Source organism: Thamnophis sirtalis, unplaced genomic scaffold (assembly GCF_051295495.1).
Source record: "Thamnophis sirtalis isolate CommonGarterSnake01/CBP01778 unplaced genomic scaffold, rThaSir2_p1.2 scaffold_4, whole genome shotgun sequence".
NCBI classification, from domain to species: Eukaryota; Metazoa; Chordata; class Lepidosauria; order Squamata; family Natricidae; genus Thamnophis; species Thamnophis sirtalis.
The window spans coordinates 119,542,108-119,565,204 of record NW_028261384.1 but is presented as its reverse complement, the minus strand read 5'-3'; the positions used below and the strand labels follow the sequence as shown (position 1 = coordinate 119,565,204).

Sequence of the window (23,097 nt, the reverse complement as noted above, 5' to 3'; positions counted from 1 at the left end):
TAAAATATTTGATTCATTTATTTCAGATAATCATTTTATTGCAAGGGGGAAAAAAGAAGAATACATAGTTTGCTACAAACAGTACTATCTGAGGCCAAAAATAATAACCTAGGGTTGAGGTTGGTCCTCTTTCAAAGACATTTCCAGGTTGCTCCTTGAAGTCAGCACCTGCCACCAGATGGCATGGCTGCAAAGTTGGAACAGAAGCCAAAGAATTTATTCTTTCTGACCTTGGATACCAGGGCAACCGCTGATCTTCCCAGACCATTCTGCATGCAAAGAAGCAAGAGCTATTTCAGGTGATTCTGTATTTCCCAGAATCAGATTGTGGGTTTCTATCCAGCCTGACCCACAGGAGTCTGTTTTATTGAAAAGAGATTCTCGAGGTCAAAGCACCATCTTGAATGTTGGCATCAGTGCCTCTTTTCATTGGCTGGGATCCAGCCCATATACCGCTCTCTGATTGGCTGGGAGAGATTCACGCTCCAGCTCCCAAAGAAAACGGCGCAAGCGCACCAGTTGGCGATGGAGAGTATCATCTAGCACGGGCTCTGAGAGACGCAAGCGGAAGCCATCACATGGAAGAATGAGGGGAGGGTGGTCGGTGAAGCTCTCAAATATATCACCTGGGGGGAGGAGAGAATAAGGATTATGAAAAGAGAGAAGTTGATGGTTATTTATTTATTTAACATACGGCGATGGTACATTAGCTAGGAGACTACAATGCTAGTACAGAATAGTAGTTTGGCTGCCTAAGACTGTTAGCCAAACCTGTTTGGTTCATGCTCACATGCTTTCCAAGGTGTGCCAGAGGGGGCGAGCTAGCTCTACACAAGAAGAGAAGATGAGCAGCTTTCCTGCAGTGTTATCCGGGCTCCTCTCGCTCCACTGAAAGAGGCTTGTAAATGGGTGTCACAACTGGGAAGGTTCAATGCCAACAAGATTCTAAGCATCTACACAGAGTGCCCGCTCGTCTCCCTACTGGAATGGTACCTAGTTATCTACTCGCATATAACATGTTTTCAAACTGCTAGGTGGGCAGAAGGGGAGACGAGCGATGGGAGCTTACCCCCGCCACACAGTGCTAAGACTTGAACAGCTGGAGCAAAGACCATTTCCAGCATCATTAAGCCTCAGGTTGATGGTCAGGTTTCTCTAGAGGAGAATCTTTAAATCATGACCAAGTATCTTTCAAATATTATTAGCAGGAGAATTTGTACTCCCAACTGGAGTTTCCACCCGTTTTACACATAAGGAGTAGGAGATAAGAAAGGAAGAGGAAAAACATTAAATCAAACACCACCGTTATAGGTTTTGTCATGATCTGTTGTACCAAAACCAATTGAAACATCGTGACTGAATTGGTGTTGACAAGATATTTCGAAAGGGCTGATTTCTCACTAAGAGGCAATGTTTCTTTTCTTCACATTTTTCATCTATGCTAGGTTGGTTTTAAAATCCACATCCCAGTTTATGTGTTTTGGGGGTGAAAGAATTCCAGAGAAAGAGAAAGGAGAAATCCAGATTAGAGTTGAATCAAAAGAGACATATGAATGCAGAAGAAAAGCTTCACCTGATGAATTGCTACCTGGCATGGACTACCCAATCATCCAGGGTCAGCGTGGATCAGAGCCAGTGTAACATTTTTTAGCCTCAATGCCAGTTCCTGTCCTATTCCTCATCACTGATGAATGGTGCTGTGCTCATTAGAGGGTGTACTTCTCATAGGCAAGCTCTTTTTGCCCTTCAGTATTGCTGATGGTTTCTTTCAACCAGTAGAGAAAACATCTACCATCAAAGAGTAGCATGGGCCTGGCTTTAGACTTCAGCCTGGGCTTCCCTAGCTTGGTTGGTTTGCCTCTTTCCTAATACCCTATCTGGGCATCTCCAAGATAAATAACATGACACATGAAAATTTAATTCTTGGAATTTTAAATTATTTTTATATTTGTAATTGTTTTTATATGTATATTTTTAATATTATATTTTTTTACAGATGTTTCTCTATCAGGGTGTACAGAAAAAAAAAATCTATTGCATACTCTGCTTAGGCATCAGGAAGGGCATCCGGCCAGTAAATGCTCACTTCCATTTAGTTGCCTCAAATCCACCCCAAATCAAGGGCTTACAGGTTCATAAAAATGTTTTTTATTTATATCTTTACTGCATTGTAAATCATCCAAAGTGCTTTGCATAATGAGATGAGAGTCATATAAATTTAATAATATATTAAGATAGAAATGGGACAGAAATAGTCCTGGAGAGAAGGGAAGCAGCCCAGGCCTTGTTAGTATAACTAGCTACATTTTGTACAGGAGACCTGAAATTACCACATTGCTGAGCAAACAAATTTCCTCCTCCAGCCACAAGGCTTGAAACAGACAAATATTTGAAAGCTGGACGATAGTCAGCTCAGCTTCCCTTCATATTTTCCAATTACAGCAGGAAAAGAATGGGGGTGCCACATCTGAACAAAAAGATACATTTCAGTGTACTATTCTAGAATATGAATAATGAAAAATAGGCTGTCTTCTTCCCAAGGTAAAATGCTCCATTCTGCTCTCCTCTGCCTTGGTGGAAGCTTGAAGAAAAGATGATGATGTCAAAAACATGGAAAGAGAGATGTGGCAGGACTGAAAGGAACCAAGAAAATAAAGCATTAATGAAGAAGGCAAAGGCTGGGAGAGGAAAGAGTGTGTGACTAGAAGACGAAAGTGTGCCCCCACCTCCCAAAACACACCTTTGATCCTATTTAGAATCACCCACATCTAAGAGAATGGATGACAGATTTTATAGACTTTGAGGCTGTGGGGAGGTAGCATGGGCTTAAGGAAGAAAATATTATTTTTACACTGGCAACCTAATGGTGAATATTGTTTTTATACTGGCAACCTAATGGTGATTTCGGCTGCTTCACTCAAGGGCTGGGGTAAGAATAAGGAAACACCTCGAGAAAAATTGGTCATCAGGGTGTGATTGAGCCTTGATTAAGGTGATAAAGGCGAGAGAAACCCCTGATAAGTTTTTAAAAAATTGCAAACAACATATAGACTTTATACTTAAAAGCTCACGTACTCTGTGTCATCTCGTCTTGTTCCTTGTCAGGTGGGTTCCAGCATTCAGGAGATGCACGGCCTGGTCCCAGTTGGTAATTTCTAAGCACATGCTGGAGCTGGGCTGGTGTTAATGCTGGATAATCATTTCTTAGACGGGACCAAGATGTCTGGATATCGATAGAATACAACATATTTTTTTTTAAAAAAATTACAGTGGCCCTAAAAACAGTCCTTCAAATCTGACTTGTTCTCAGTGGAATGTTTACTTGCATCTAACTCCCCTAACGCAGCGTAAATGTTTCCGAGGAAGAGGACAAATTATCTCCCTCCCCACATTTTAAAAAGAAAAGTAGCTGGTCAATAGTTTGATGTTATTGGTTCGTGGACTGAAATTTGTTTATGAATAAAAACAATTGGAGAGGGGGAAGGTAGATTTCCTTTATTATTGGATACTAAATGTGGCAGAACTCCTATTTTTTAAAACATGGATTTGATCAAAAAGGTTTAACCAACTGAAGTTACTAATTACACAACATTAAAAACAAAGTGATCAATTTACAGGTACTTGGTCTCCTAGTATAAGCCATACACGGAGAGGGATAGTGTTACTAAATAATGGATTGAGAAAAATAAGTGACACCTATTTTTTATTTTAGTATTTATTACTTATTAATCAGGACATCCTGTCCTGCTAGACTCAGGGAGAGAACAAACCCACACACCTCTCATTTCTGAAATTATTACTGTGACATTTTTTTGGATTTGTATTTCAATATATAGAAATATGTAGTAAAGAAAATGGAGATTCGCAGGATGGACTTGGGCAGAACTGCAGGGAAAAAAAACACAGCTATATTGATTACCGTAAGTCCTTGACTGCTATATTTGCATATGAAGGTGTGTGTGTGTGGGGGGGGACTTTTGTAATATTCTCTGGTGTAAATACTTTAAAGGCATCAGATCTTACATAAAAGGCTAACAGGATCTGATAGTAAGTAGTCCCTTTATAGATGGTTCTGACTTATGATCACATTTTGGGCTGGAACTTCTGTTGCTAAGTAGGATGACTTAAGTGAGTCAGGCCCTATTTTATGACCCTTTTTGCTGCAGTTGTTAAGCGAATCATACAGTTCTTAAGCTTATCTGCCTTCACATATTCACTTTGCAGGCTTGGAAAGAAAAATGGTCATCATATGACCCTGGGACACTTCAACTGTCATAAATAAATGCCTGTTGCCAATCACCCGATTATTGATCATGTCAGGGGGGAGGGGTGGGGAGATGCTGGAATGGTTTTGTATGAGGATCAGTTGTAAATCACTTTTTTCATGACCCTTGTCATTTTGAATGGTCTCTAAACGAGTGGCCATAAGTCAGGAACCACACCAGAGATGGCCCTGAATGTGAACAAAGGCCTGAGCTGCTTCCCCTCAAGTCCATTTGGGGAGGGGGGGGGTTGTGAACCAGCTCCCTCACCTGAAGCAAGCTGCTTTTGGGCACGCACAACAGGTTGGCTGTGTTGCTGAGCTTCCGGAAGAATTCTGTGGCGATGTCCCCAAGGCCAATTCTTTGCAGCCAGTCCAGGACGAGGTCCAGGTTGGTTCGGATCTGCACTGCCTTGGCCCACTGGAAGAGAGACTGGGAGCCACCTGGAAATGGGTGGTAAGCGGAAGGCAAGGAGGAAGAGTTGGTAATCCTGGCTGACATCCATGAACCCTGGCTTTCCTGCCAAGTAGCTGAGCCCCATCATAACCCACCCCCACCACGTTTGGAGGAGGGAACCGCCCCTGGCAGCCAGGCTTGTTTCCTGCTGCGTCCGAGGGCAGCCCTGAACTTTGGGACAGGCAGGAAATAGCCGGCTTCCACTAGAGACCAGAAGAAAAAATAGGAGGAAACAACAGCTGCTGGGGCAAGGTGGGGGCAGGGAAGCTGGGTAGTAGGGAGAGGCTGAATGGGATTATTTCTTTTCACTGCTCAGGAGCAACAAACAGAACTTGGAGAGTTCAGGCTTTCTCACATCTCCCTGATAGAAAGAAAGGGGCTCTTGCTTCACTTGGTCTCAATACAAGCAAAATCCTCAACTGGCTAAAATATTCACTCAAAATCCAAATTATTTTCTTTTCTTTCTCTATCTCTCTCCCCCCTCTTCTTTCCTTCCTCCTTTCCTCTCCACTTGTCCACATTAGCAAGTTTTTTAAAAGCACCTCAAAGCAAAAGTTCCTGAAATCATTTGACATGCTGTACTTCACAGTTCAATTGAAGGTCTGGTAGTTGCAGAACATTATAAGACTGACTAATGCAAATTTGAAACCTGGCACACAAAACCCATCTGGTTAGTTTATAATGCCATGGGAATGCAGCTACAAGGAAAATATCCTTAGTTTTAGGGCAGATCATGGTCCATTCCTTCACAGAACCCTCGAGCTCCTAATTCTTACAATTGTTTTAGTTTCTTACACTTTTACTTGATTCTTTTCCTTCCAACACTCAAAAGCCAGGGGAACACTTTCTGTAAATTCCTTGCCGCTCCTTCTTGTTCTAATCTTTCCTTCCTCTTGCTCCACCATTTTCAATCATCCAAAAATTTCTGATAATTCAAGTGGCATCATCCTTTGCTACCTTGTATGTCTTAAACTGTTCCCAACACAAAAGATGTTTTTAGTGTTCAAAAATTGCCCTTTTTACCTGAAGCCTTAGGATATTTTTGGTTTTTATACTCTATATCAAAAGCTTTTGTATGAATAAACCAATCTTCTTCCTCTATCTTTGCTGATTTCTCTCTTCCGTCTGGAAAGTTAAATTATAATTAGCTTGAGTCAGAGTCAAAAACCAGTTTTTTAGGAGGGAGATGCAGTTAGGTGCACCTGTTTGTCTTCAGATCTGAAGTACTCTGTAACCCTATGTTATGGAAGTGAACCTATCTAGTTTTCTTCCACAAAATACTGAAGTCTCTCCTCCCCCTTCAATCACCCGCTTCCAATTCTTTCAAATTTGTGCCCCCTTCCTCCTCCCACCCTCTGGAAATGTCTGCATACTGTTCCTGGCCCACCTCTTTCCATGATGGTGTTGAAGAGTGAAGCATTGGAGAAAAAGAAGAGGTATCCAAAGGTCTGCGAAACAAGGTCAGGGTGCAAGTCACAGTCACGGGTGAGTTCAAGGGTTGCCTGGTAGATGGCCAGGGTCCCTTGGATTCCCTCCGGCATGCTGCTCAGCTCAGGCACATGCAACAGGTCGGTGGTGGCTGTGAAGGGGTTACTGTCTAGCAAGACAGGAAGGGCTGAGTATAGAGTCTGCCGGATGAGGAGAGAATTAGACACTGAAACTACTGGAAAAGGGGAAGGGTCGAAAGGTTAGGCTTGTTCCTTGGGGAGTGCTTGCTCACCTTAGTGAGGTAGTACACAGATTGCTGAAAGGTGGACATGATGACTTCATCTAAGACAGCCATGGCTTCATCACAGGTCTCTAGGTCACTGGAGAGCAATGCATTGTGTGAAACTCCTGCAGCGGGTTTGAGAACATTGTATAATATTACAGATAGATGGTAGTTCTACTGAGAGTTGTTCTGCAATGAAATTAGGAATGTAAGGAACATTTTCAAATAGCTCTACAAGGTGCAATATTCAACTGATATCAAGCCATATCAGCTTGGTATGCCCTTAAAATTCTGGGCTACTTATGCAGAAGCTATGATTCCCCTTGTTGAGCTAACATTGCCTTTTCTAGAGGAAGTAGTAGTAAACCCAGTCCCCTTTCTGTGACTTCACAATTATCATGAGTCAATAATATGAGTCTTGGAGAAATCAGGAAGTCCTATTTCCTTGACCCTTCTGTTCTGGGATGAATTTTTGAAAAATAGTTGGCTTGTCCCTGTTCTTCAATCCTCCCTCAGCTGCTAGAAAAAAAAAGAATATTCTTGGCTCACCTTCCAAATCCAGATCTTTCTCAATGTCTAGGACTCTCTTTTGCACTAAGTTGAGTAGCTCCATCGAATTAGCCATCCAAAGCATGAGGGGGCGCAGATCAGCTGCCACTTCCTCAATGCTGAGGTTTCCTGCTTCTCCTTTATCTTGCTGGCTGCACAACACATCAGAGTGACAGAGATTAGCATTAAGAGGTGGGGGAGGTTGAAGAAGTTCTCACCTGCCAATAAGAGGCAGCTGACTTTTGGCTGGAATATTAAAACAACAACTGGACTGGATATTTTGCATTCAAGCCATTCTACACATTTTCAGAGTTCATGCCAAGTTCAGCCTGCCTTGATGATTGTGAACTTTGTTTCAAAAGGACAGAGGTGTGTGGTTTCCACTTGTGCACTTGCAATTTGCTTTTCACACTGTTCATATTGCTACCACACAATAACACCTTTTCATTGCATTCTTTGAGAAGTTCTGAATATTTTGTATTGCTTATCTGGACCACACATATTCAGCACAACCAAGCTGCAATTGTTCTTCTGAAATAGTTTGTCACAAGGGTGACCTTAGGTATGCTGTAATTTTGTAGCTTTGTTCAGTAATATTGTGTATCAAAAAAGTTCCATTCTTCTCTAATTCCTGTAATTTCCCCCTTACAATGCTGGAGCAGAAAGATATGTGGTTTTGTTTTCTTTAGGGGGAAAATCACACATAACTACTGATCTCTACAAAGCCTGCTATCTCTTGGCATTTATTATGTATGACCTGAAAATGCTGTTGATTTCAAAATGGACTATGGTTTAAGTGAAGGTTGTGGGAAAGTTGCCTAAGCTAAATGGAAAGAACTAATCTTTACAGGTAGGGGAGGAGCTAAACAGCAAAAGGATGGGGAGGACTACTGTAAATCAGGAGTATCTAACTCTAACAACTTTAAGACATATGAACTTCAATTCCTCAGCCAGCAGTTGAGACCATAGGTCTTAAAATTGTCCTTACTATTGACTTTCTTAAAGGTCAGTTCTCATAAGCTCCAGTTAACATGCCAAAATGTCAGTGCTGGTTGGAGCTGGTAGGAGTTACCTCCATGAACTATCGAGATGTCTGAAGATGGAGAAAGATAAACTGCATCACAGCATCCCAGAAGGCTGAGCAAGCAAACTGAATGAGACCACTTCAACAGAGCTAGCTCAGTGTTCCTCAATCCTGGCAACTTTAAGATGTATGGACTTCAACTCCCAGAATTCTCCAGCCAGTCACACAGTTCAAGTCCACACATCTTAAAGTTAATACGGTTGAGGAACATTGACTCAACACATCTGCTAAACCAGCTTCTGTCATCCTGTATTCTTCACAAGGCTAGGAATTCTGGGAGATATTATTTCAATAAATCTGGAGGGAAGGCTAACATTAGTGAACTGAAAGTGGTTATTATGCTCTTGGGCCATAGAAATATCTTCAGGCACAAACGTGTGGAAGTGTTTGAGGTCATTTTTTTAAAAAATGAGAACATTTCTCAATAGCTTGGAGCTGTGCCTAAGCCATTTGGGCCATCTCAGACTAAGAGTAAGATCTTTCTAATATTCCACAAATAGACCTTGACTGAACTAGCAGATGAACCTTTCTCTCCAGGAATGATAAAGCAACATTTTTCACTGCTCTCAAGGGGTACAGACAAGTTTAAGTTGCCAGGAATGCAAAGCTCCAGTCCCTGATAAAAGGAAATGACTAGACTTCTCCATTGTATCTCACAAATCACTCAACTTCTGTAGCTCAAAACAAGCTGCAGGACTCACCAAGGCTAATATTATGACTTGGCTTGGAAAACATACTCTTCTAGAGATCATTAATTTACTTACTTTTCTGGTTGTCGATCTCTGATTTCTTTGATCTTGCCCTAGGAAGAAGAATAAGACGAGAATGAAATTATTTAGGGAGGGCTACATTCTTGGTCTCAAACCCTTTTCATATCTGATAACCAGAAGGGCTTCTACAGGATCAATGGGGGGGGGGGGAAGTATTTATTACATTTACTTCATTTAAAGAGATCTGATATGGAGGTCAGTTATGGAGGTTTTTCCCTATAGGTTCTTCACCTGTATAATTCTGCTCAGCTATGGACATAAATATTTTATTTTACATTCACATGATTTTGTTTCTCTTTTGATTATTTTTTAGAAATTTTAGAAAGCAAGAAAGGAAGAAGAACATAGATAATGTTTTACTTTTTATGTGGAGCCAGGAGAAGTAACATCTTGCAATTATTCCTTAAGAACCAGTTATCTTACAGTACTCCTTTCTTGTATTTCCTTTTTTAAAGGAAACTAGTCATGCTGTCTTCCATTCCATGACAGAATGTCATAGCCATATAACAATGGATATAACATGACACAGATTATGCGGATTTGAATTAATGAAATTCAGAATGGAGAAAAGAAAGTGGGGTTGTACTTCTGAGACAGGAGAATATTTGCAGCTCAGGGTTGAAATGAGGGGTCCTTGGTGCTCTCTGAGCTTGGCTGTTTTCTTGCAGATGTTTTGTTACCAAATTAGGTAACGTCATCAGTGCTAGTAGGGATTATCTGGTAGTCTTCAAGTTACGATTGTAATGATGGTTTTACACCTTTTTTGCTGTGGTTTTTAAGTGAATCACTACAGTAATTACAGTATGCAAACCCTCAGCCATTACAAATACTGCAGTTGTTAAGCAAACCAGTGGATAAGCTTGGGTGCAAGAACCGTAAATGACAATTTTTGGCATAACCATTGTAAAATGTGGTTACATGCTCATGAGACACTGCAAATGGTCATAAATACAGCTGGGTTTCCAAGTGCCCAAAGATCATGTGACTGCAGAAGTGACCCAACTCTCATAACTTTGAATCCAGGTAATAAGTCCTATTTTTCTGGTTTGTCATAACTTCCAACAATCACTAATTAACTGGTCATAAGTGGAGAACCAGCTGTAATTAAATAAATCTAAAGAACAGATTTCTGAAATAAAGGACTATCCTTTTTAATCAAGGATATCATAGGGCCCAAGCAAAGTAGTAGAAAATCCTTTACCCAAACAGCTTCCTTCACCAACTGAGCGATCCTGGCTATCAACCTGGGCAGATGGCCTGGCTCCAGCTCCCGAGCAGCATGCTCCAGGCAGAGCCCAAAGAGGAAGGCGGGTCCCAGCCTGCAAGTGGATGTTTCCTGCAGCCGCACAATTTCAGCCAAAAGGGCCTCCTGCTCTTGGGGGCGGTAGCGAAGCTGAGGTTCTCGGCTCTTGAGATAGGCCCGGAATGCCTCCTGCCGCTCCTGCAGGGACCGACCACATGCCTGGCAAGCCAAGGCCCCCACCAGACCTGGAGACACCCAGGCTTTGGGCAGCCAAGCCGGAGGAGCAGTGGCAGCTCTTGGATCTTTGTACATGAAGAGGAAGTACTGCCCCAAGCCCAGCAAGTCTCCAGGAGCCAACTCCACCTGACGATGGAGTGGGGCACCATTGTGGGTGATAGATGCTCCACGGAAAGGCCGCACCATGGCTGAACTCCAGGGCTGGCTGGGATCGGCAGGGGGCACTGAGGATACCACACAGCAGTGTCGCGGCAAGATGTCGGGGGCATTCAGGAAGGTGTCTACAAAACTCGATTGGTCTGGAGCTGGGCGGCGCTCGGGGCGTCCAAAGATGTGGCGACGACGTGTCATCACGTGGATCACAAACTCCTGCAGAAAGGGAGGAATGGAGCAGAGCAGTGTGAGAAACTGGGAAGGGTGCAGTTTAGGTGAGAAGAGGCCACCCGATTTAAATGCGAAAAGGAAATGGTTGAATTTAATTAATTCCCTGCAGGCCCAAATGGAAATGTACAGTTGCAAGGTTACATTTTCCTCCCTACTAGCTTGAAAGATCCCTTTCTGAAATCTGTGTAGTTTTTACTTGGGTTTGCCAACCTGTGCCCAAAAGAAGACACAAGATTTTTTGTCTGTGACAATGAGGTGCTTTGAGTGTGCAAAGGCCCAAAGATTGGGACACTTAAGTCGAGCCCTAGAAACTATACACTGTTGCTTGAGTTTGGCCCATAGGCTAAGCAGTTCTGTGCTGAGTAGTGGTTTGTGGTTTAGCATGTTGTCTTAATGTGTTTTTTGAACCTCAAGATTTTTATACTGCTGAGGGAGGAACTCCCACAGGTTTTCTCTCTTTGGGAAGGTAGAACGTTTTGTAAAAAGTACAGTAATTTGATAATTGACTAGGCTTTCATGGTATTAAAGTCAGTTCTCTAAGGCTGACTTCCTCAATCTGCCTGATAAGAAGATAAAGTGGGGGAAAGGGAATGTGAAAGATTTCCCCCAAGACTTCAGCTACTGTTTGTTCTTCATAGAAGTGGAGATAGCATCCAGGCATGGAGTTGACATTATCAACTCTCAGATTAGACTGAGTCTGATTACTGATGGTTAAGACACGCCCATGTTGCCAAATATACCCAGCTTTTGACTCAGTCCACTCCGAAAGGACAGGACATGTCATCTGGTTGCTCCTATATTTCAGAGACTTTTCAGCATTATTTGATTCTTAATTCCTAAATTTGTGACTGTGAATATTGTTCTGGCATCTCTTGGCTCATTAATCAGGCACTTGGAGGGCTGTTTAGCCATGGGCAGCTCAGCCCAGTAGGGCTGGAGCAGAAGGGTTTTGCGCTTGTCAGCTTGCCTCAACTATTCCAGAGGATTACTTGGTAGCCTTTTTTTGGTAACCTGTTTACTCGAGTGGAAGAGAGCACAGCGCTCTGTCTGTAGCTGGTAAGTCCAGGAGAGACTTTAAGGAAGCACTTGGCTACAGATCTCCACTTGATGGCAAGCGATGGCAAGCAATAAGTGCGAGAGATCGGGATGTGCTGACACACGTGGATCGAATGGCAGTGGCTTGCCTTGATCCCTCACGCCAGGTGAATTCAATTTGATGGTGGAGACTTCAGTGTTTGCCGATAGCCAGCAGAGGAGCGGCGTAGAACCACAATGCCGTTGGCAGCTGCGCCTTGAAGCCTCATGGGCTGGCAAGTAATTTCAGTTGCTAAACTTTGGCAACAGCCTCAGCGCTGCGCTAGAAAAGATGCAAATGCCATTTTGTCTCCCGAAACTGAGCCACTGCTTCAGCGCGACATCACAAAAAGGTGTGAATGCCATTTTGTTTTCCAAGCCTGAGGGAACTCAGATCAAAATGGAGGGCACAGCTACTTCTGTGACTGGGGGAGACTCGTGCAATGCCAGGCCCTTGGCAAGCTCCAATTTGGAAAGAACTAAGAGTGCTCCTATATCACCACCATTACCTTCTACATCCCAAAAGGGAGGACACCTGAGGGCACTCTAAGGCTATTAAAAAATCCACCAGGCCCAACAAGGCCTCCAAGTCAGCCTCCAAATTGGATAAGCACAGTGATAATGGGTGTATTAGCTTGAGCGCTAAGCAGGGACCCAGAAACCTCATTCTTCCTCATGAGGGATGGAGGCTCATCTGCTGTACACTCACTCCTTCCAGCTGTCACCAATTAGGATGGAAGATGAACCAAGGCCTTTCAGCCTTCTTTTCCCCATTAATAACACTGATTTTTGGGGTTTGCTCCTGTTCTTCATAGTTCAACAAGAACAGGGGAACAACATGGGGCTGGGGGTGGTAGACCGGTGGAGACAACTTTTACCCCCACTTCCACCAGTCTCCATCCTGAACTACCAATGCCGCCTATGCCCTTTCCAAATTTCCAAGATATTATAACTACTGCAATTTCACAGGACATAGTGGTGGGGCTGCAACAGCATGAAGGGTTGGCACCCTATGTACAGGCACTTCCCCCCGCAGCTGCCCCTCAGGCAATAACTGCACCCTCCACATTAGAGGAGCAATTCTCACATAGTTCTCACCATAGTCAGTCTCCTGTTTCAGAGGAGGGTGACATCAAAGATGCAGATTTTTTGGAAGATGAGGGCATGGCCCCAGAGAAACCCATCTTCTCCAGCCTTTTCCAGCCGGCCCACTTCAGGACACTTTTTTTTTAAGGCTAAGGCTTTTGCCGATTTTGGAGACCAGGTCTCAATGCCAGTGCCCGCAACGGCACCTGCTTCAGCAAAGGTCCTTTTTATAGAACAAGCAGTAGAAGCCGAGACCATACCAGCCCCTAAACTTTTTATTGACATTGTGCAATGGCACTGGACATCTCCAATATCCAGCCCAACACCACCCTCAGCGGATAAGCATTTTTACAATATAGCTGATGAGCTGGAGAGCAATTATGGATTTAAAACACCTCAACCATCACCTACTGTACAGGAGATTTAAGATGAACTCCTTACAATCCATCCTAGCGGGCGTGAGAGAGGGTGACTTCCTCACGTCCATTGACCTGACGAAAGCATATTTACATATTCCCATTCTGCTCGACCATCAGCAGTTTCTGAGGTTCTGCTACAGAGGGTGCTATTATCAATATTGGGTCCTTCCATTCGGCCTTTTCTCAGAACCCTAGGCATTCACTAAAGTCTTGGCAGCATTGGCAGCTCATTTGCGGTCCCTATCTGTGCATGTCCGATGCTACCTTGATGACATTTTGATACAATCGACATCTACTTCTAGGGCAAGAGAGGACCTAGAAGTCACTGTGCAGATCTTGCGATCACACGGGTTCTCCATTAACACAGCTAAGAGCCATTTTGAACCCACCAACCAAATTCTTCATTTGGGAGCTTGGATAGACACAATGGCCTGTCAGGTTTTCCTGTCAGAGGATAGGCAGTTCGGTATTAGATACCTGGTGGAAGAGGTCGTGGCTGAACGCAGGGTGTTCCTAACTAAGCTATCCCACTTGTTAGGTAAGATGGTGTCGGCTATAGCCATCGTGCCTTGGGCATGTCTACACACCAGATACCTTCAATGGTTTCTCTTACCTTTTCAGAAGGCACGCAAGAGCATCTCCCTGACAAAGGACTCCGTCCCTCTGGACGTCCTTCGCTCCCTCCGCTGATGGAGGTCTACTGCCATTGCCAAAGGCTGCCAGTTCAGGGTGTTACACAGACTGATTATCACCACAGATGCCAGTCTATACAACTAGGGGGCCCACCTGCAGTCACAGATGACCCAGGGGCAGTGGGACCAGGTGGACAGGACTCGCAACATAAACTGGTTGGAATTCAAAGTCATCCATCTGGCCCTCCAGTCTTTTCATCACACCATTGCTGGCCAGCATGTGATAATCCTGATGGACAACATAGCCATCAAAGCCCATGTAAACCATCAGGGGGGACAAGATCCAAGGCGCTTATGCTGGAGGCCAAAAGACTAGAGGCCTCTGGGCAGAGACGCATTTGGCCCCTGCTTACTGTGGAGCATATTTCAGGGGTGGCAAATATACAGGCAGACTGGCTCAATCGAGCCAAGGTGGATCATGCAGAATGGTGTCTTCATCCCCATATTTTTGACTGATTTCAGACCATTTTGGCATGCCAATCATGGACCTGTTTGCCACCCCAGCAACACATAGCTCCCTCGCTTCTGCACAAGGTTTGTGATGCAGGGAGCAGAGGGAATAGACACTCTCAGGTGCCCATGGCCACTAGGCCTCCTTTACGCATTCCCTCCACTTCCTCTGATTCCTCAAATCATCCACAGAATAATTTCAGTGAGGGGTAAAAGTAATTGCAGTGGTTCCGCATTGGCTGAGGAGGCCATGGTTCACCGACCTGCAGAACTTATTGGTGGACCGACTCTGGAGGATCCCTCAGGACATAGTCTCCCTCAGTGGCTCCAGTTGACTGCCTGCTTAAGCGGGGCAGTCTGAGGGAGGACAACTTTTCCTCCAGGGTCATTGATATTATCCAGGCCTCCAGGAGGCCCTCCACGAACCGTATGCATAATGCCACCTGGTGTTCAGGTAAAGGCATTAGCCCCACCCATTCTTTGGTGCCTCGAGTCCTAGATTTCCTACAGGATGGGCTGGATAGGGGGCTGGCCCCAAATACCATCAGGAGCCAATTAGCCACATTAGCCACTGTATTGACCTGCGGGGAGGACAGTCTTTTCTCAACACAGTATGACTTTTTCTGAAGGAGGCATTGAACCTGAGACCACCTGTGGTCCACTGGTATCGACTTGGGACTTGTCTAACGTGCTTAACTCTCTCACTTGTGCTCCCTCCAAGCCCTTTCGCAGTGCCCCCTTGCAGTTCCTTACCTTAAAGGTGGCCTTCTTGGTAGCTATTACCTCCACCAGGAGGATTTCAGAACTGCAGGCCTTGTCAGTCAGGGAAGATCTCTGCACTTTTCACAGTGACAGGGTAGTACTCACACTTGATCCATCATTTGTGCCCAAGGTTTGTTCCTGGTTTCACTGGGCTTGGGAGGTTATTTTACCTAATTTCTGCCCAGTTCTGGTCCATCCATTGGAAAGAAAGTGGCAAAAGTTGGATGTGTGATGGGCCCTTAAGGTATACATTAATCATACTTCCACCTTTAGAATGTCCGAAACACTTTTTGCCACCCCTATGGGTAGGAAGGTCTCGGCATCAACTATTGGCAGATGGTTAAGAAGCTGCATAGCCGCAGAGTGTCTGATTCCCAGCATGAACCAGTACCGAGGGGCATCACGGCCCATTCTATTAGAAGCACAGCCACCACGGCAGCTTGGGCAACGCGGGCCTCACTAGAGGAGATCTGCAGGGTGGCCATCTGGGCATCACCCTCACCTTTTATAACCAGTTACAAATTGGACAAGTTTGCATCTGCTGAAACGTCATTTGCCACAGGGTTTTACAGAGAGTTCACCCTGAAAGGATATTTTGGACCAGTCTTTTGGCCCACCCATAAGGACATTACAGCTTGGTTATGTCCCATGCCTGGATGCTATCTCCATCTCTATGGAGAAAGGGCATTGGTACTTACCTTATACACCTCTTCTAATAGGGTGGAGATAGCATCTAGCCCCTCCTTGGTGTGTTACTGTTCCTCAATAAGGGTGTACAGATTTCTTGACTGCATGTACCTATGTATCTATCTTAATGGGCATTTCGTGTAACAAGTTTTCTGACTGGACATTTGTTGCTTGTGTACTAAAGTTTGTTGTTTTCCATTGATGACCCATCAAGTCTGTGTGTTTCTTCGCTGAAAGTTGGGTATATCTGGCAACAGGGGCGTGTCTTAACTATCTGTAATCAGACTCAGTCCAATCCGAGAGTGGACATCAACCCCATGCTATCTCCACCCTATTAGAAGAGGCATATCAGGTAAGTACCAATGCCCTTTCTCCATTCTTCTTAAACAATCTTTCCCCCTGAACCTGAGTTATGCAATATTTATACATGGCAGCTTGAAATTATTAAATTCTGAACTTTTCAGTGTCAAGGGATGGGATGACTAGACCAGATGGAAGCTTGGCCAAAACACTGCCCTGGAGTGTTTGTGAGTATATCTATGCATATGAAATTTCTTTCTCTGTGGCATTGGACCAGGTTCTTCTCAGTCTCTTTAATACTGTTATGTGTAAATGTGCATGTTAACAAAGACGTCAGGTACAGTGAATAGGCAAGAATTACTAATCCTTCTTTTCCCTAGCTGGCGTTCTCTGGATGAATTAGATTTCATAATCCCAATCAGCGTGTCTGAAAAGATAAGAGCTAAAGTTCACCATTTCAAGAGGTCATCCATTTGATGAAAACTGTCCCAGCCTTTCTTCTCTTGGGAATGCTATGAAAAGTTGAACGAGTCCATCAGCAGAAGGTGAATTTTCCTGCTTTTCTCAAAGGTGCTTTTTCAAGACGCAATTGGAGTTTCTGGTGTTTCTTTGAAGATGCTTCATTTCTTATCCAAGAAGCTTCTTCAGCTCTGGCTGAATTTTTCAGTCAAGGCTGAAGAAGCTTCTTGGTTGAGAAGCAAAACATCTTTAAAGAAAAACCAGAAAATCCAGTTTCCTCTTGAAAAAGCACCTTTGGGACAACCATGACCTGGATGACTGAGAATCTCCATAGACATTTACCTGTTTTTCGTTGTAGCCCAGTAACTGTAGGAAATAGGGGTGTTCAGTTGGGGGCTGTATGAGGCATTGAGTAAGCTGCTCAAGGCTGGCCACATCCGTGACTTCCTCTTCAGAGGCTGAAGGAGCCGGGTTGCCCTCAGCCTCTTCGGCTGCTTTGAGCCGTGATTCCTCCACTGAGCCCCCTTCCACCGGTTCACCAACTGCCATGCTGAGCACCCCTTTGCGGTCCTTGCGGCGCTTAGTGCTGAGATTCATCTCACTGATGCTGCGCCGGAGCGAGAGGTTGTCTGCTCTCTCTTTGGGGACCACATGGCCCCCCGAGGCAGCTCTGGAGCGTCGGGATTGTTGCCGGCGTGACTGAGAGTTAATACCTACGAGAAACAGGGGCTAAGTAGTTACAGTAGTCTTCGATTTAAAACCATTCATTTAGTTACAATGGCACTGAAAAAAAGTGACATGACCAGTATTCACATTTACGACTGTTGCGGCATCGCAATGGTCATCTGATCAAACTTGCTTGGCAACTGGCATGTATTTATTTATTTAGAAGATTTATTTACCACCCAAGTCTGGATACAAATCTGGGAAGCTTACAGCATTTATGATAGTTGCGCTGTCCTGGGGTCATGTAATCACCATTTATGACCTTCCCAGCCAACTTCCAAACAGCAAAATCAATAGGGGAAGTCAAATTTGCTTAATGAACACTTAACAACAGTAGTGATTTGCTTAACAATTGTGGCAAAAATAGTTCGCAAAAGAGGGCACTTCTTGCTTAGCAACTGCCTTGCTTAACAACAGAAATTTTGGGTTCAGTTGTGGTTATAAGTTGAAGACTATCTGTATGTTGAATTCAGAGCAGTTGTGCCAATGTTTTAGAAAAACGGAGATAGAATAAATGAAGCCAAGGGCCACTGGAAAACATTACATCCTATAAGGTTGTAAATAACAGTTCTGGGAAACTCTTTTCTTCATTACAAGAGCAGCAGCTTTGGAACAGACTAAAGAGCTAATAGTAGCCAGCTAGATGGTCCTAAGAAGACCTTCAACAGAGCACAATAGGATTGATATGTCCTATCATTCCCTCCAACATCTGGAATTCTGAAATACATTAATTGAAGTTCTGTTTTCAGGAGTCTTGGCTAATGAATTGCTGTTAATAGAGCTGGATTTCCAAGCAAATATTAAATTTTTTGTGAAAACCTTCTAAACTCAAATCTGTTGCACAACATCCCATGCCCACAAATTCCACAAATTAATCATGCGCTGGGCAGAGAAAGGCTTTTTCTTTAATTAGCTATAAAAATGTAGGGTTAATTTTAATTTATGTCTCTGGTTTTATATATTCTGTTTCGGTTTTAAATTTTGGTTGCTACTGGGGTGGAAGGTGGGATATAAATCAAGCATATAAATAAATTGCACATAAGGTCCAGAAATGTGAATTCCTTCAAAAAACAAAAGTAAATGTCTGAAAAATGCATACAGCTCATGAATCTGTGGAGTAGAAAAACCTGACCGGCATCAAAGAAGACCACTTACCGCCTCCATCTTCATCCTCCCCCTCAACCATCCTTTCCACATCACATCTGCGGCGAATCTCAAAGCGTCGAGTGCAACCAGTTTTGGGCTTCCACACATCTTGCAGCACCAGTGGCCGTTCCCCATCGCCAACTGCCCGGAGATACTGGGCCTGCCAGGAGCTATCCATGCCATGAACACTGCCCACAACATCACACAACACATAGGCATCTTCAGCATTGGGTTGTGTCACCCCGTAGCGCTCCAGGGCCTCCCGCACCAATTGGCGGGCAGTGGAGCGTGCGGTTGCCAGCACGCTCTTATAATTGGCACCCATGGAGATATCCCCTCCATAAATTTTCAGGACTCCTGGCACTTCCCCCTGAGACGGGGGCTTGATTCGTTCTTCAGGCAGGGGGTCAATGAGATCAGCTAGTTTCTTCTCACTGGTCCAGCGTCCTCCACCCCCACCTGTGGGCCCTCCCATCCCACTTCGCTGGAAGAGCGTTGAAAGCCTCTTGTGTCGCGCAGCCTTATTCTTGGCTGGGCGCATCTCCACAGGTTCACTGCCACGACTGGCAGTGTCTGAGGACGTAGACCTGAGGGGAGAACAGACAGGGTTGGAAGGGTAGATCCCAACCAATTCAGCTGGATTGAGATTCAAAGGGGAACGATCAATTGATAAATTCCAAAGTTATTGATCTATGGAGAAAAGCAGAAGCTCATGGGGATTTATTGTGTTTTATTTACCAAATTTATATGCCACCCATCTCTCTATCAAAGAACTCTGGGATGAGCATTTTTATAAGGCTAAAAGGAAAAAAAGTGTATTGCCACTTGTCCAAATAAACTAATATAGAGAATGGAGCCAAAGCATGCCTCCCATCTGAGCTAATCATCTCAACACATAGTTTTTTACATTTTTAAACCTTTTGGATTCCAGGATCAGAACCGAAAGCGCTGTTTTTGTACCAAATGTTTCAGGTTTTTGTCATTTAGAGCAGCATTTCTCAGCCTCGGCAACTGTTAAGCTGTGCAAACTTCAACTCCCAGAATGAGAAACACTGATCTCTGGGAAATTTCTCCACAAAGCTAAATCTGAGTGATGGCAGTTCTGTTGACTGGTAAGTAGGAAAAACTTTAGGTGGTTGGCAACTGGCATGTATTTATGACAATTGCAGTGTTGTGGGTCACATGATCATCACCATTTGTGATCTTCCTAGATGGCTTTACAAGCGAAGCCAATGCTTAAAGCCAAATTAATTTAGTGACTGTGTGATTGGCTTAATGACAGCAGCAAAGATTGTAAAATTGGCACAACTCACTTAATGATCATTCACTTAACAATGGAAGTTCTGGTCCTAATTGTGATCATATATTGAGGACCATCTGTACAATTTTTGCCTGAATGGGTACAATATCTTAAGAAGACAAGCACTGAAACTCATATACACTGCTGTGAATTTGAGGTCAGTTCAGATGACCTGAGAGGATCTTTTCTAGTGTAGTAAATGTTCAATTTGACTGCAGTTGTTTTCACAGGCACACCTCAGTTGGAGCCACTCTTTGCTCTGGCAATAAAACATTTTGCCAGCATAATGGTGTATATATGCACTGGCTCAGAAGTCGGTTGCTGCCGGTTTTACTACCGGTTTGCAACCCGTGTGCACTATTCAATGTAAATTGCGCACAGAAAATGGTGGCAACATCAGCAGTGGCGAGGGAAATGGTTTGAGGGCATGTCAGGCCTGAGTCGCTGCCAGTTCTGCGACCCAGGCCTGAATTTCATTACTGGTTCGGCCAAACCGTGTCAAACCTGCAGCAACCTACCTCTGCCCTGTTCAGAGGAAAGGGTATTGCTATGAATTTTAGATAGTGACAGGTTAAGAGGGAAGCTAGGCAATAGTTCTCTTTGAATACTTACTTGACAGACCCCACGCTTGGCCACCTACGTCCCAACTTTGCAAAATGCTTCTTTGGTGAGTTGATCCACAGCCCCACAGGAAAGTGAAGTTTCCCAAAGCGGGGGCTCCCGTCTTTTCGCTCATCCGAAAACATGATCACAAACACTTGGAATTACTGAAAGACACAAGGAAGGGAAGAAGAAGTGGGGAGAGAGAAACAGGCAGAAAAATACTGTGTCCTCCCCTGGTTGAGATTCTTTGACCTAAACAGAGTGGCTTCTGCAGCATTTGGACGCAGCTTCTCCAGTTGTTCTCACCCCTTGCAGTTATAGTTTTTTATTTCCTTTATATTTAAACCTTGGCTTTCTGAATGTGACTTGATGCAGGGTAGAGCTGTTGGATATTAAGAGCATTGGTCACATAGAGCACAATATTAACAGTTTTAATTTCTTCCTTAAAACAGTATGGGTTTTTTGTGCTTTAATATAGTAAAGCTATGAACAAGAGAAGATGTGTGGCAGGGCAGGGGTGTGAATATTATCTGTGTACCACAATAACTGAAAAAATGAAAGCGATACTTTACAAAATCAGATTTACAAAATCTTAAATTTCACAGTTAAAGTTAATCTGCCTACATGACAAGCCCTAACTTCTTCTCAGCTGGATTCCAATTTGAGTAGCAAAATTGATGAGTTGGTTAGAGTATTAAGGTACCTCATCTGGGCTGCAAAACTCCAGATGATCACTTTTTGACAACAAGGAGTTACAAAAACTCTTGACTTTTTGCTGCCACTCAATGATTGCCTACATTTTTGCAGCCTTACAGTTAAGTCTCTCTGCTTCTGTCTTTCTCTTATTTTGCCACCTCCAGTTTTGCTTGACTGGCTCCCTGAGAGAGTAGCCATATCTTTTACTCTACAAAGAGCACTTCTTTAAGGGGCTGTCAGATGACATTCTTTTATTTTAATCTAATTCTAGGTCTGTTTTAGGTAAAGAAGCAAAAGAAGTGAGGCTGCGAACAGAGATGTGTTAGCATTGCTTATCAATACTTAGCACCTGGAAAGCATTGGCCCCAACATCGGATATATGAGCAAACTGGTCCCTACGCTTTTGCTAACTTAAAAATTTGAAACTTTGAATTACATCAACTGACCTATTTTAATCAATTTTAAACATTTTAAACATTTTATTTAGAGAAGCAATATGCAGATATAGTGGCATGTATGTACATATGTATTTATTTGCACAAACTGCACAGTCCTGAAATGGAGTTGGAAAGACTTTGCTCTCCATTCCTTGTTTCGGTTTAGTTTGTCCTTACTCTCCTGTTTCATATAGTTTGCCCTTCTCTAGCTTGGGGCATTTCAGATATGTTGGAGGGTGCCCAGAATTACTAGGCAGCTCGTTGCTGGCCATGTGGCCTGCCCATATACCCTTGTAACCTAATAAATCTTGTCAAGTAGCTTGTCAACAGCTATTCTAGATCTTCTCCTTGACTAAACCTTCCAGTCTCCAATTAGCTAATTTTTCATGTGTGGCAAATTTCAGATCTAGATCAAAGAGGCAGTGAGAACAAATCCAGAACTTCCACGGTGGCTATGAGTCATAGGCCTTGATTCAAACAGTTACGTCAACAGGAAAAGATGAGATAACCAGCTTTGGGGTCAGAATAGCTGGGCCTCACCTCACATGAGCTGCTTAGTTCTTGGGAAACTGGAAACGATGGGGAGACCCTCTGAGATGAAGCCATTTGGGCCCCACCCTATCCAATGTTTTAATTGGAGCCATAAAATAAAGTTTTAAAACATAATTCTTCCCTATTTAATCAGTTGGTGTATGGCACCTTTTCCTTTTCCCATAAAGCTCTAATACTTTAAGTACAGAACTCAGAAGTTTTGCTCTGCAGGCACCAAACTTTCTCAAACTTTGAGACCAAAAAACAAGAGATATTCCAATCAGGCATTCCTTCCCATTTTCCCACCTCCAGGATTAAAAAAAAGAAAACAAATAATGCAGGTTGCAATATATTAACTGTTTAACAGGATAACACAGTTGGAAGGTACCTTGAAGATCTTCTAGTCCAATTTGCTACTCAGAATAGGTTTGCTGTTCCCAATCAGGTATTTTTTCTCCCAATCAATTCCCATTTTATCAACTTTCCCCAAATATTGATTTGATGGAGAACATATTTTTGAGAGAAAGTAAAGAATGATGCAGGTGGATTTGATTCTCTAATGTGGGATCAAAATAATCGTTCAGTGCAAGGAGAAAGCCAACCTCCCAACCTCCTGGATTTGGTGAGAAGAAAGCAACGGTGGAAAGAGACAAAACTAGAGGTGAAGAAATACCAGTATCAGACCTTATTATGTTCCCTTTGAGATGTGGTGGAACAAATCAGGATTCATTCTTATCCACCCCAGTCTCCCCCATTTTTTCACCTGTTTACTTTCCAAACCTGGTTTTGAAGCTACAGTATAAAGTCTATGAAATTTGCCCCCAAACACACAAATGCACACCAAGTCAAAGACTAACATGATTACCAGCTATAGATGATGTCCCAGATGCTGTGTCCTCTGCACATCACTCACTTTCAGGCATCCCTTGGGCCAAGCTCCATCTTCTCCTTCCTTTGGTCTTTGCTATGGTGTTCCTGTGTATGCTGTGACTTAAATTCAGAATGACTGCGCACGGATTTCCCGTCCCGCTGG

At 43.6% G+C, this 23,097-nt stretch overlaps 1 protein-coding gene across 1 annotated transcript; it reads right to left on the bottom strand.

Annotated features, from left to right (window-relative positions):
* Positions 1 to 16: 16 nt before the first annotated feature.
* Positions 17 to 23,031, bottom strand: RASIP1 (Ras interacting protein 1). The gene is made up of 12 exons (XM_014052954.2): positions 22,930 to 23,031; positions 20,410 to 20,564; positions 18,507 to 19,084; positions 16,968 to 17,338; positions 10,034 to 10,681; positions 8,827 to 8,864; positions 6,979 to 7,130; positions 6,439 to 6,554; positions 6,106 to 6,346; positions 4,533 to 4,705; positions 3,076 to 3,223; positions 17 to 626 (listed from the first exon to the last, which is right to left on the bottom strand). Exons 2-12 carry the CDS (start codon positions 20,541 to 20,543, stop codon positions 427 to 429), a joined length of 2,799 nt encoding a protein of 932 aa, XP_013908429.2. The 5' UTR covers positions 20,544 to 20,564; positions 22,930 to 23,031; the 3' UTR covers positions 17 to 426.
* Between the last annotated feature and the right edge of the window lie 66 nt (positions 23,032 to 23,097).